This window comes from Pygoscelis adeliae, unplaced genomic scaffold (assembly GCF_000699105.1).
Source record: "Pygoscelis adeliae isolate BGI_AS28 unplaced genomic scaffold, ASM69910v1 Scaffold45, whole genome shotgun sequence".
Classification (NCBI taxonomy): Eukaryota; Metazoa; Chordata; class Aves; order Sphenisciformes; family Spheniscidae; genus Pygoscelis; species Pygoscelis adeliae.
The window spans coordinates 10,221,529-10,236,841 of record NW_008825114.1 but is presented as its reverse complement, the minus strand read 5'-3'; the positions used below and the strand labels follow the sequence as shown (position 1 = coordinate 10,236,841).

Below are 15,313 nucleotides of genomic sequence, written 5' to 3'. Positions count from 1 at the left end.
CTGAAGGAAGAATAAATGTTGATCTTAGGGCTTGCTGACACCCTATTAATTTGAGAAGGATCCTTTTCTTGCTTTCATTCTAGTAGAAAATTTAGCAATTGCAAGCACTACAGTATTGCTGTGACAAGTGGGAAAAATAGCCTTTTAAAAACCTTTCTAAGATGTCTGCCTATGATGAGGCATTATTTCAGGCTGACTGCATTTCATTCTTGTATTAAGTGATAAATCCCAAAATTTCTAAGTTTGCTTTGCTCTTTGAAGATGTCACCCCTGATCAAAATATGCAAAAGGATTGACCCTGAGACGAACTGAGCAGTGAAAGGCAAAGGCTTCCAGTTAGATGCTGCAGTACAGTGCATCTCTAAACACGTTCTGATTTTACAACTTTGCAGTAATGTCTGTGTCCTGCTAAAGGTGAGAACAAATCCAAGATGGCTTTACCATTGAAGAAACCAAGAATTTGTGACACGTGTGAAAGCAAGAGACAAATGCACACTGGCACCTGTAGAAATGCATGGTAGGCTGCCATAGTATGTCCTAGGCAATCTTTCCATCCCCTTTGATTGGGGAATAGATAAATAATGTAAAAGTTTCCTTCCACCAATCTATGTGTTTAGGGGAATTAAGCTAGTTTTATTGGCATGAGCGATGCTACTGCAACACTACAGTAGAACTGCTTTGGTGTGAAAGAAATCCATGTATTATTTTAGCAAACAGATACCTATGATGATTTTTGGTGTTGCATAGCTGCTGTGGTTCAGGCACTTGTTAAAATCACAGCCAGATACTGACCTGGCTGTTAGAACTTGTCTTGGTGTAACCACAGCTTTCTGCTGCCAGTTCTCCTATTTCCTGCAGTTGGAGAAATAGAAAACTCTTCCTCTTCTTCGTTCAACTCCTTTCCTGTGTTGCTTCCCAATACACTTTTGCTTGGCTCTAGAAGGGTTGGGCTACGTTGGGCCTCGAGCTAGTCAGTTTAATTTGGTGGCCCAGCCCTGAACTTTACAGTAGAAACTGCCTGTGCTGGATGGGAACGTTACCTGTTTGAAATACTGACATAGAAAAAAAGTTAATTAAGTAATTATTTAATTTTATTGTAATAGTTTGGGAATTGTTTCTGTGAGAAACAGGAAAAAATACTTTTCCTTAAATTCTGAGACTCAGAAACTGTCTTCATTTGACTGTTTCTGTACGGTTGAGCTTTTATTATGTTTTAGGAAGGACATAGTTCTGCATTTGTCTTATAGCTTAGTTGAAATCCAGGACTGACTGGATAAAAACTGTGGTGTAGTTATTGCTCAGTTCACAATCAAGCCTGTAATTAAGCTGGAATGATTTGTGGCATATGGAGCTAAACTGAATCAGAAGTTGCTGACCTGACACCGAACCCACTACATAGTAGTTATTTCTGTATAATTAGGCAGACAATGAAGCTCACGTCACGTTCCCTTAAGAACTGATGAGCTTGATTGGATATACAACTCACACCTCTCATTTTACTGCATTTTCCAATATGTTTGTGTTAAGATTTTTCTCTTCTTGGTCTTCCTTGAATACTCTCCCCCCGGAGCACATACAGCTATGGTAAAAGTTTGACACATTGTGTGTCTGAGGACCTATGCAGATGGACAGACTGCCTAGCTCATCCTAGTGCCGCTGGGAGGCTGTGCAGGATATGCTACAGCCTCCCTCCAGTAGGAAATTGTATGATGAATTTGAGCACACATTGTAGGTCCAGTACTTTCTGCTGGAGTCTCCATTTCCTTTGTGTGTGCATGAGCAATTTCCCTGTCTGCTCCTGGAGGAAGAAAAAAAGGGTGCTGAAAAAGCACAAGATTGCTATTGCTAAAATAATTCATGCAACCTGGTCCCTGAGCTGCCATTTATCCAGGTGCAGCTCTGTGCTGACTGGGAGCGTGCTGTGGGCTGTCTAACTCATTCTGGTTACTGCCTTTCCCAAGGTATGGACAAGAATATGTGGCACAGGCACTGTTCTCTGGTTAGAGGTGGGAACAACGAAGGGATATTGTTAGATGAATTATCCTGGAGGCTTTGATTGAGAAAATTTCTTCATATAAAAGGGACTGAAAATAGGCCTTGATAATACATATAGATATCTTGGGTGCTTTATATATCAGTTATTTACCTGTAGACATCTGAAACCTGCTTGCTGTGGAGCCATGTTTTGTGTACCTACATTTACAAATGTCAATCTGGGTCAGTATACATGATTTTCATACAGTCTGTATTTCTTTAATATTTTTAATACTATCAAATAGAGCAGGAGCATTGTCTTAAAGTGATGATAAGACTGACATAAAGAAAGGGACAGTGAGAATTTAAAGAATATTGGCAATTACAATATCTGTAACAGAAACAGAGAATGGAATTTCATCTATGTGAATTTCCAGAAATGAATATCTGATGGGGAACAGCTTTTGGCTTGTTAAGCATTACTTACTATTTAATCCACACAGGATTTGTCTAATAAGGAGGTGTGCACTTAGCATGGCAAAATTGTTTTGTGTTGCAAGTGCTTTATGAATTTTGAAGAAATATTTTTTGTTATTTTATTTTATGTGATGACAGTACAGGAGAAAAACGGATACATACTAGATGTTTGGGTCCTAGTCAGTCTAGTGAGATTGAGGATGGCTCTGTCCAAGTTTTTCTTTTAATCTCTTTGCTCTGTGCTAAAGCCTAAACATGTTGGCTTACAATAACTATCTTATACTATTGTCCTGATTTGCTCATTGACCTAGCATGATGCAATGCAGTCATACACTTGTTTGAAATCCCTGTGCACAGTACAGTAATAAATAATTTCAATGCTGAAGTATAAGATTTTATTGTCCTTAATGTAGTGTGAGTAATTGGAAGTGAAGGCTATCTTTGGGTATATTAATAAATGGAATCCCAGTCTCCAGGGAATGAAAGGGTGATTTTAAACCTTGAACCATCAGGAATGTTTTACATCCAGGATGGAATATATGCAGCACATAGTTGTCTGAAAAGACATCAAACTCACCTCTGTATTGTAAGAGCATACCAATTATAGTGAAGTTATTTATTGGATTATGTTTCTCTTAAATTTTACAATTGAATGCAACATTTTGTTTGGCTGAATGTGCTGTGCTTTTTTGGTATGCTCATTGACAAAGAATTAGCCGGAGAGAGTTACACCAAAATGACTAATGAAATAAGATAATCTAGTCCACCCCCCTGCCACATGCAGGGACATCTTTCACTAGATCAGGTTGCTCAAAGCTTCGTCGAACCTGACCTTGAACAGGGATGGGGCATCCACAGCTTCTCTGGGCAACCTGTTCCAGTGTCTTACCACTCTCATCGTAAAGATTTTCTTCCTTATGTCTATTGTAGCAGTTCATTGGCACATCTGTAGAAGGAAGGTTGGCAATGTGGATTTACTGTTTCCAAACATACCAACACTTGGTCTAATGCTTAGAGGGAGGAGCAAGCCCTGGTGTCCCACTGCTCGCTAGTGGCCATGCCACAGAGCTGTGTTAGACCTACAGAAGCATGCTGCACACCATGGCAGCACTGGGACCAGCCCGTTAGCTGTAGCATAGGGCCCTGACAAGCCACCCAGTTCAGATTTTAGAAACTGCCTTCATGTTAGGGGGATGTTTCTGCGTGAAAAGCATTCAATGTTTAATTCAGTGAACTGATCAGTGGAAACAACCTCCAAGAAGGAAAGGGCTTGGATGGCGATACAGTAAACATTCTTGTTTCTGTAGTACCTCTTTGCTGTTTACAGGAAGCATTGATTTTTGTGTTTCAATGTTTCAGGAAGCATTCTCTTCAAGTGCATGTCTTTGGAGGCTGACAAAATTACAGAGCAGCAGGAGAAAGTACTGTCAATCCTAGAGGAAAAGTTTCCAGATCTTCCCCCACGAGAGGAAATTATCTCTGTTCTCCAGGAGACTCAGTTTAACCCACAAGGTAGTGCAACTTGCTTCTATTTTTCAGACCTTTTACAAATTTAGTTATGTAACTGTAGCAGAATATATTGGCTCATTATGTGTAGTGAAAATAGTTGCAGCATGCTATCTTCATTGACAGTTACATGTATTTCATTTTAAATTAAGTGGCTTACATTCTGAATCATGGAATTGTGATTTCTGTTGAAGAACTACTGGACTCCTAAATAATCTTGTATTGCTTTTACAGATAAAGTAAACATTAATTTGTTTTATATATTGCTTTTACAAGTGTATGCTAGTCAAGAATTTGTGTTGATGAAGTGTAGGGGCATAATCAATGTGTCAGCCCATGTGCAGAAATCGTGCTGCAATTGCCTACATGGTGTGGGAGGGATTTTGTCTTCTGAACCTTCCCAGATTTATCGAGGGCTGCGTACAGGTGAAATGAATTTGACTTCAGACTAAGATTAAGGAAGCAGTGGGAAAATTGCAATTCTTTCATTTCCTTTTGCTAGAAATAGCTGAAAACAGTTGTCATTTTTTCAGTGATCAAAAGTGGGAATGTTTGAACCCCAAATTTGTAGCAGGCTTTTGAAGGGATGCTCTGAAAGCCTGAAGAAAATTGTTGCAATAACTCTCACATTTTTTACTGTCTTTGTTAAATGGCATTTGCTACCAAGTTGTTACCAAAGAGTGAGTGTTGAATTACTGAGATATTTCTTTGTTAGGTATATGAGGTATGCAGGGAGTCCATGGAGACCCATAGGCTTTTTTTACCCTTCTCTACCTGCCCATCTGCAGAATCCTCTCATCTGAATTCAGACTGTCAGCCTGAGACTGCTGCCCTAGCTGGTAGTTAAGGACAGAATTTGAGGTGTTGCTTCCTTTGCTCTTTCTTTCAGTGAGGTCACAAGCTAAATTAGTTCAGGGCTATAAATCTTCATATAGTTCCCTGAAGTTCCTCCAGACATTAGTCAGGGAAGCATAGTTCAGAAATGAACTGACTGCAGCCTGGATTGGAGAGACCCAGGCGGCTTTTATGGAGCTCAGTTCTTAGTTCTGCCAGTTGCCTGGGAAGATGGTGTAGTAATGTTTGTCATGTACTTGGCCCATGAAGTTTACCCTAATATCCAAGGCAAAACTTGGACAAGTAGATATAATGGATTCAGTCTGCATGGCGCTGGTTGCCAATAATTTTTATATGCCACATGAGGAGGGCAATGTCGTACCCTCTCTTTTTTGTCTCATAGCTGCTGTTTGCCGTGTATTACAAGGTACATGTTTAGCACTGCATATATTAATGTGGCATTTGTATTAGTAAGGTGCTGTTGAGTTTCTGAAGTCCTCTGAAGGCAGTAACCTCTGCTGAATATTTTACTTTATGTACCTATTATTTCAGGCAGTATTAGGACAATTCAGCAAAAAAGTTCTCATTTTCATGCAGAAATAATGATTTATTGGCCTGACTTCATGAATTTTTTTGTTATTTGAGGCACAGTGGGCTGTAACCCACCAGGAAGTCTACAGGTTACCTATAAATATTTTTTAAAGGACAGATGCATAAATATAATAAATATGTGAACATTAGCCAGTTCATCTTGTCATTAGATTGAATGCACTAGCTGGACTCTATACAGGAACAGTAATGAGAGGATTCATTTCTTTGGCTTAAGTTGGTATTTGCCTCCCTCTTAAAAATCGGTCATGCAAACACATTTTGGATGTTTATGCTGCTAAGCTTTGAAAGTCTGTGGACATTTTAGTTGCCACCCTACACTGAAGTAAGTGGCTTGCAGCTTTGTTTACATAGACATTTGGCTATCATGTCTGTGTTTTTGATTGTGTGATGTGACCATGTTCCTATACATGATATATATTTATTTTGAGAATCTTCACAGCATTTTAGACAGACATCTCCCATTAGAGAAACTTAGTCTTGTGGATTTTCAATACATTGTACTTAAACGTATCAACATGTCTGGTTGCAATGTGAAGCAATTCCAATTTTACACTGTTGTTTCTGATGATAATACGTGCTTCTGTTTCTGTTGTACATAAACATCTAGTTGGTTCACCATTTGATGTACATAAGAAAAACCCATTGGTGTTGGTATCAATTTGTGAGGAAGGTCAAAAAGGTTGAATGACTTTGTGTTTACAGAATATCTTAACTGCTTTGCTTCTGGATATTTTGTAAATACCACAGTATTCCACATGTGCTTTTCAATATATTACTCATTCCAGAAGTGTTTTGTATTAGCGATTTCATATTAGACCGTAGGAATGGCCTAATATCTATACTTTTATCATCAACTGGAATTCAGTTCACTTAAAAAATCTGAGTGTTCACACAACTTCATTGCAGGAGACTTAATTCTTCATCCTTTGCTTCCCCCCCCCGCCTTTAAATCTCTTTCTTTCTTAAAAAATCCCTCTAGAAACATTAAGGATTGAAATATTAATGTTGGTTTTAATTTTCTCATAGGATGTCCTAAAATACAGAAGGCTCAATGTTAAGGTCTGAGCTGTGTTTTTAATTTATGTTGCTGCATCTGGTTGGCTGTAGATACTCGTACGTATTGAAATTCCTTTCTCTTCTCAAACAGGTGTAAGTATTGAGGAGGTTATGCTGAAGGATCTCAAGGAGATTTCAGATGGAGAAATCAAAGTAGCAATTAGCACTGTGTACATGACACTGGAGGTAAGAGGAAACCTAAACAACGTAGTTGGTAAACAGCCCTATTGCATATGGAGACGGTTCTTTAACAAAGATTTTGAGCCAGTTATTTTCTCAAGATTATATATGAGCAGAATTTTCAGTGATTTAATGAACTCTGAGAGAAGCAGTAACTGTTTGTAGTCTGACTTAGATTATTATGCGTCTGATTATTCCTTCCTGTTAGTCTGCACCATAGTGTGTTAAAATGATGGCATCAGCAAATTGCAGCCTTTGGGTGGGTTGAAGGTGTGAGCTTTCTGTCATACTTCAGTAGCTAGTTACTAACTGGGACTTTGTCCTACCTTTCACTTACAGTATGGCATACAGTTTATAAAGCCACTCTAGCACTCTCTCAGCTTTTTGAGAGGAGGGGATATTCTTTTCTGCCTTCCATAAACGTATCTTGAAACTGTGTATTGAAACGTGTCCATTGCCACATTGTTTCTACCACCATTTTCATTTAGGCAAAAACACCTCGATAGGAGAGAAGTTCCTAGAATTTTGATCTTTTGGATCGAAACCATAGATTTGTCTTTATGAGTGTCCCTGAGACAGCCTGAAAGTGGCTGCTTGGATTTTCTTTCTTGACCAGTCCCAAACATTTTGTCATCGCTTAGGGAAAACTCTTGTGTAGTATGTTTTCTATCATTATTTCAAGATTATTTGTGTAATGGGTGTCAGTAGCTATTTACCTTGACCTGAAGTAGATATAAATGTTACTGGCTATTATGTAAAAATATAAATTAAAAAATATTAATCTTTAGATCACTGACCAAGTATGACATGGCAGTATTACTTCTGATGGAAGTTTGCGTACTGATATATTGATTAGTAATAAAACTAACTAGATTGAAGAAAATATTGACAACAAAGAGACACTTTTAGTATATATCTGCAATATATACACACATAGTATATATCTGCAATTTATTATCTCACCATTTGCCTGAAGGTTACCCATACAAAAGTATTTGACATGCAAAAGAAGTTGTCATCTTCTACTTTTGCATTTTACTTTAATCAAAACTTTATTTTACCTCAAGTGGTACTAAAAAAAATCACATGAATAGTTCTTCCCTGTGTATATCTCATGAGATTTCTTACAACATGTCTTTTGTGATGTGTTTTACAAAAAATAAGGTGCTTCTTGGTTGAAGAAGTTTGTGGTGCAATCCAGCTAATAATTATCCACAGATTGCTGCTTGCATACTAAGATATACAAAGCAAATTGGGTAGCGAAGCTTCAAGAAATGAAGCAGAATCTCTTAGTTTCTCGGTTAGTTTCTCAGTGTCAAGCAATCTTTACCAGCCACCGAACTTGCACTACTTTATGAACCATGATTTTGCTCCTGAAAATTATGCCAAGGGTGGGAGGAAAGGGGATGGGGAAAGAGGAGGGAATGGGATTTTTAAAAATTCTTAATAAAATCTTCCTCTTCTTTTGTTTTAAATCTTTCTCTTTTATTCTGTCAGTTTCAGTGAATGGTGGACACACAAGGCTAGTAATTAGGAGCTAGCTTTAGCATTAGATTTTCTTTTCATTTATTTTCCTTTTAATCTTGTTTAATAGCCTATGTAGAATGCCAGCCTTGCACTCCACAGATCTAAGCTCCAGCTAAATGTGGCTGAACTCATCTTTACTCATCAAATTAATCACCACCCAAAACTTGTCTTCCTTTTGGTCGCAACTTACATATTAAGTTTGGCAACAGTAGGTTTTCATTGTCCTAAAAGCAGGCAAATTTTCAAACTTTTTTCAGTGATTGTGTAACATCTGATGCTGACATACTTTGTTCAAGGAGTGTCAAGATCTGGTGGTCAAGCAATAAATTTTTCATAATTGTTTTTCTTAGGACATATCTCGTGGCCATCATGGACGAAAACGGAGACTCCGTTGCATGTAAAAAGAACAAACTGATCAGTGTTTTACTGATGTTAGGTGTTTTTTTATCCCAATCTGTTAAGTAATTTTATGAGTAGCATTTTTGATGGCATTTTTCTGGAAGTTACAAGTATCTCTCTTCACTTTTTGCTCTCTGTTGTTCTGCTGTGAATAGTTTGCTTCAGAAAAAGCTAATTTTTCAGGGGTGTAACTGCTTTTTTTCTAGTTATAATGTTTTCAAAGTCACACTTTGTACTAAAAGGACTCTTAATTTCACAGTTGGGATGGCGACCCATTTTGTGTTTACTGCATTACTGCCCTTTGTTCAAACATTTTCTGAACTCCCTGATTTACAGTGCTTGACCAGCAGAAGGCCTTTTTTACTTGCTTTTATTAGAGCCAGGGATGATAACGGTCTGCACAATGGTAAGGGAGATGGCTTGTAAAACCATTCTGCACTAGTTACTTCACCCAATATCAGAAACATAATACATATAAGGGAATTATAGACAAAACTGTCCAGACTTGTCTCTCCATTCAGTTTAGAATTCTGTTATGAACACAGGATACACAAACTTTAATGGATTCGGGATGTTCTCAGCAATAATAATGGTAATTTGTTATTCATCCTCAAAGTGCTTTACAGACATTACCTGATTAAACATTAAGGGAACATGAAGAACAGGCTTGGCTTTGCTGCAGGTGTTGAATCTCTAATGTGTTTGCTTCTTCAGAAATCTCACAAGGTCAATTTTTTTTTTTTTTTTTAATCAAAAGGTATGCAAAAGTATCTTCCATTAAAGTGCTTTCTATAGGCTTGATTATTTGCTTTGTTTCAATGGTCTACCATGTAGGTGATAATGCTAATAATAAAGGTGATAATTATACAATTATAGTTGGGTAGAATAAGCTGTTCACAAGCATGCATCCACTGCTGCATTGGATGTGTGTCATGAAGAGTGAAAAGTGTTGCAGCTCAACACTCAAGCTCTGATTTCAGTCAGTTTCACAATAGTAAAGACAGAGATCAGCAAGTCTGATATTCTAACAAATGTCACACCTCAGTAGCACATACTCAAATGATTCTAAGCTTTCCTTATTTCTGTTTTTATGGCAAGTCTTACAGATCTTTACTGAAAGTAGATTCTGAAAAAATTCTCTGTTCTTGAGAGGGTGGATGCTTTTTTTAGCAAAGTCTTGACCTGGAGCTAAGTTCCTTTCCCTTCTCTACTGCTGATTTCCTATGTTAAATAAATAAATTGTTTCCTCAGTTTCCCCTCTGTAAATGAGCATATTAATATTTTATTTCATAAATGTGCTGTGAATTTAAATTAATTGAAGCTTGTGTTAGATATGTTGCTATAAACCCTATTTTTACTAGTATTGATACAGATTTCCTAGTATCTGTGGGAATGTTTTCTGAGTTCTGTACTTTATAGGGAAGGAAATGATGGTAACTAATAAGTCATCATTTGTAAGTTAGTACTCATAATTACTTCTAGTACTATTGCACAGCAGTACTCAGATGTGTAGGACACATGCAGGTACACTCCTGCTCTCCAGTTTCTCGTGAAGAAAGACATGAATGCAAAAATAGTAGCGCAATTGATCTCAGTGCTTTATTTGTATGTACGTACTGATATCAATCAACAGTATGTGACTTACATCCATTGTCTGTTGGCTTACTAGTTGTCAATCGACTGCTTTTTAAGTGTCTTGATAAAAGTGAATCTTTCAGATACTAAAGGAATAGACAGTGTTTTCATCAGTGATAAAGGCAGGGAAGGCATTTCGTGTGGATGTGTTGGGGTTTCTGTAAGAGTCTATATGCGGCTTTGCATTTCTTGAGGTAACTACCTTTGGATCTGGGCTGCCTGGATTTAGGTGCCATTAAAGCTGTAAGTTGAAATCAGACCTGTGTCTCCAGTGACTGGCTGCCAGAATGTATGCTACTTGGATTTCACATGCATAGCAGTATTTTTTCAAGAGAGTGGCAAAAGAAAAGTGACAGTGCCCAGACCATAGTTATTGTTGTTGCTTTTGCCAGAAAGTTTCCCCAAGTCATAATAATGGTTACTCATAAGATATTGTAGCAAAATTCAGTGCATGTGTTACAGTTAATTTCTGTTACATTATGTTATACCCTGAGAGTATGTTTTGCTTGTTCTCTGCTGGAATTCTCTTGGAAATGAGAAATATCTTCTCAATGTGACTTTCTGTGACAGTAATTTTTTTCCTGAGAAGGGAATACGTCCTTTGTAAACTGAACTTTATTCTCTGCTTTCTTAAGTCTAGTGCACCAGAAGAACAATCCAGGTTTCACAAGTGTACAATTTAGTTGAAATGGCTCATGATGATGTAGCTTAATAACGTGTTTGTTGGACTAAGTCCTTAATCTTTTGATTCATGAAAATTTATTCTAACTGCTCACAGAATTTACAGTAACTTAGGAAGATAGAAAATCAAGTTTCTCCAGGGAGAAGCAGGGCAGTCAGTTGAAAACAAGGTAAATAGTCTATGATTGTCTGCTATTGACTATTACAGACAAGGGAATAAGTGCGTTCTGAAGGCTGACTGATCTGTTGAGGTTCTCGTTCATGTTTCTGGCCGTGGTATCTGAATACTTCAGAAAGACAGTTTCCAGGTTGTAGACGTTGTGTCATCTTTTAGTATTGTAAGGTTGGAGCCACCTCTATGGGGGTGCCAACCAAGAGGTTTAGAGAAAATGGCAGAGCCTCACAGAAGGCTGCTGTCACCAGTGGTGTTGCCCCAAGAACGTGACCTGCAAGTTCATGCTGGCACAGTGAGCTTGACTGTCCTTAGGTAGCATCTAGTAGTCCAAATGAGTTGAGGATGCAACCAAGTTGCAACAGCTTTCCTCTTTGTGGCTCTGTGTCTCAGAGAAACTCACAGCACAGTGGCTGCTCCAGCAACAGTAACTCAGGAAATTTAGAAATGTTTGGACGCACAGTGGATCTGCTTCCTAATGAATAAATAGTCTGATCTCAGCGAGGCGGTTTAATTTTCAGGCTGTTTTGTAGTACTAGTATGGCATGCAACTATGTTACTGATTTGGACAATTTTATTTGTGTATTATGAAAAGTGATGCTTTTAATACTTCTGTAAAGCACATCAAGGATCTCTGTCTCAGCTGGAGAATGTCAAACAAGTGCTAGATAGACTATTGCAAGCAGATAAGTGAGATTACAACATGTTTGTTTGAAGGTTTGAACTTTTGTTGTCTGTAATGATTGGACCATAGTTATGCATTTGGGAACTTTTTTCCTGCAGTATAAATACAAACATATTTTAAATGGCATCAGATTGGTCCATAAATTTGTTTTTAATGCTAAAAACAAAACAGGAAGAAAACCCCAAGTAAACATGTTAACATTTAATCTTCCAGTAATGGAATTGGAAACAAAATTCTCAGCAACTTACAATAGCAATGCTGTTCAGAGATATTTTTCTGATGCCTGTTGTGAGAAGTTAGGGTATGTAAAATAAATGATGTATGGAGCTGTAGGAATGCGACTTTTGCAGACTACCTTATGTCTAAGGAACATTAAACATAGGGTTCTCGTTTAGCAAATAAATAACCATTCATTTCAATGGCTGCGTAGTCTGGACTTTTGTGCATATTTTTGCAAAGATGAGAAGAGGCCATTAGGGATTTAATATAAAATAAATCGCCAAGGGGTCTTCTTGTAGTCCTAGTCTTTCTGCCACATGGTGTGTCACTAATGTGCATAAATGGGCTTAAATGAATTTGTTATCTGTATTACATTTGCAGTATGTATATATTTATATATTATTTTTTAATTGTGTTTAAAAATAAAACATTAAATACATCATTTCTGAGAGTTGAAAACATACCATTTGTAAATAAATCAACCTTAATTAAGGTCTTAAAATGTCAGTGTGTGAGATCTGCCTGTGGGAAAATGTATAATATATATAGTACACAAAGACTGAACATACTTTCATTTGCTTTTTTAGAAGTATTAGGAGGATTAAGTCATCACCTTAAAGGACTGAGTAATGCAGCCAAACGTGCATTAATGTAAATACCGTACTCATGTTTAAACGTCAGACTGCCATGTTCTGGAGGACGGTAGCTGTTCTGTTGATGCCTCAGGTCAGCCGAAGTGCCCCAGTTGTAATGAGTACAATCCCAGGTGTGGAGAGATGAGGCAGACCTGCTGAATTCTCTGTTGTAGTTAGGTACTCGTCTCTAAAGTTATGAAAGGAAACTGGTAGGGAGAACCTTAGACTGTTTTAAGTACTTCATAATTAACTGTGTGGAATCAAATGGCAGCGAAAATGACATTGATTACAGTGATTATCTGGATTGCTTATAGTTTTAAAATCAAGAGCAGATCCCTTCCAGAAGATGACGTGAGGGAGATATGAGCTAAAGTTTCCCTACTCTGTGAGATGTTTCTGCATGAAGCCATGTAGGATGTCAGGCAAGGTGTTCATTATGGTTCCTTGCGATGTGAGAAAAATATAAACTTGTAAAACTGGCCAAGACCATTATATTTATCAATCAGTCCAATTCAGTCTGTGCTTAAACCATTAAAGAATGATTTATTCCGCTGTCATTTTTGCAAGTTGTATTTGATTTTTTTATTCTATACTGCTGTCATAACTCGTAGTAAACCAGAAGCATCAAAGATTTTGTACTTGCAGTATCTATCTCTTCAAGAATGCATGAGGTACACAGTGATACCAGGTCTGCAACGGTATGTATGTAGGATTTTTTATTTTGGTGTCTGAAGAAATTGGGTAGACTTCATCTGCTATAATTTGTGTGACATCTGGTCTAAATTTGGCCAATGCTATTGTTTATGGTTTTGGCTTTACTGGTTTTGTTGAATCTTGGTTCAAAAGTTAATAAACAAAGTAAAATAACTATGAGAATTATTAAAGGAATAAGCATAGACATTAGATTAATCTATTAACATTACAGTAAAAATGTGCTTGTGTTTACAAGTACATTGTTCAAGAAGATAAACTGTTTTCTTTTGTATCATTTATGAAATATGTTTAAATAAATTAAGATAATTTCTTTATGAAATACAGCTGTATAAATTGCACTATCTCTCAGCTAAATAAAATGCTATCATCTACACTATCATTATTGGACTGCATTCCTGACTTCCACAAAGCTGACTAATTTATCATTTGTGTACTCTTCTAGTTCTTGTCAGTAGCGTCTCAGCTCAGCTGCTCATGGGGCATAGACATTGACAGCGGGAGGTGCTGTTTTGAGAAATGTTCAGCATAAAAAGATTTTTTTCTATGAAATACAATACACTTTTTTAAAATTTCTATGTAAAAATCTAACTTGGACATTTAATATTTTAAGATCTGGCCATAATGCATGAGAATATAGGAACTGATAACAGTTAGGGATAACAACAATATGAATATTACAGAAAAGTTAAATTTTGTTTTCTGCTATTTAGTTTATGTTTTTTCTTTGCTATTGTGTGGCAAACAACTTAATTAGAACATTAAACTGCTGATGCAAGGTTACTGTATAATTCCAGATATAAGTAAAAGGACTTCTTTTGGGTTTGCTAGTAATAGTGTTGCATTACTACAGAAGACAGCAGTTCTGTCCACAGGAAGCGACAGAGAGATACAGGGTATTTCTAAGCAAATGTCTGTCTTAGTGACTCCTTTTGTGTTTTTCATTTAGAAATTAAAACAAACCCCCACATTTAAAATCATGCAGTATTTGTTTAGAATAGTGATATTTTGATGCAGAAAACCAACAAAATATGTCTGCTGTGTCTTGAAATATCCCTTTTGTTCCATCTGTTTGGCAAAGCATGTGCCTAAAACACCTTCTGAACTGGAATGTAAGTGGATGCTTAACACTTGTAAACATTACAATAGCCTGTGTTTTTAGCATACACCATTGAATTTTATACCTTCTGCTACATATCAGGAGCCTAGTCCTGAAGCTATTGGTTATTTTAAGATGTAGGAACATTTTGGAATTTTGAATTAGTCACATCAAGTGCTCTGTAAGATCTTTCAGCATTTATGTTCTCCAGTTAGACGATGACAGGGAAGATCCTTCTTTTGCCTCTGTGTAACTGGGTACACTCTCTGGCTTACTTGAAGTCAAGTGTTTTGTCTGACTGAAAACTTTAGGGTTTATTTAATTTTTGTATATGTTTGAAAATATTCCATTTATAATACTGGGATCAAAAAACCCCAAATTGATTCAAGTTGAAACCCTTCAGCCCCTATTTGAGTATTCAAATTCAGAGTAGCTAAGAATACCAGCTGTAATTCTACCAAAGAATGCAATTTTTCTTTCTCTCTTTCTAGGAGACAGATAAAGTTTTTCCCAGAAAAATCACCACTTCTGTATTCAGAATTATTCACAGCTTCTGTGTCTCTCTAACAAAATGTAGTTTTCATCATAAAGCTGCTGCATGAATGTTATTCACCAAAAGATACCATTTCTTCTGCAACTCCATAGCTAGATTGATTGTGTAAATTTTATTTTTTGTATTTAAGTGAATACAGGTTAAGTCTAACCTGCAGGCTCTTTGACCCTAGAAAACCCGTCATTCAGAACTCCTGTGTGTATTGCAAGCATTGCAACATCTTACTTTTTGACCCTTTTTTCCTTTTCTGTATAGACTTGATAAAGTATCAAATGAAAATTCCTTCAAGGTAATTTTGCACTGCTTTGGGGATAGAGACTTATATTATTTTTCTCCATAAGAAATTCTATGTATGAAT

At 36.9% G+C, this 15,313-nt stretch overlaps 1 protein-coding gene across 1 annotated transcript in view; it reads left to right on the top strand.

Annotated features, from left to right (window-relative positions):
* Positions 1-15,313, top strand: part of PRUNE2 (prune homolog 2 (Drosophila)) — a 112,457-nt gene that overhangs the window by 6,549 nt on the left and 90,595 nt on the right. The window contains exons 5-6 of the mRNA XM_009328186.1: positions 3,811-3,963; positions 6,551-6,645. Of these exons, the coding sequence (XP_009326461.1) occupies positions 3,811-3,963; positions 6,551-6,645 (248 nt within the window). The remainder of the gene's footprint in view (positions 1-3,810; positions 3,964-6,550; positions 6,646-15,313) is intronic.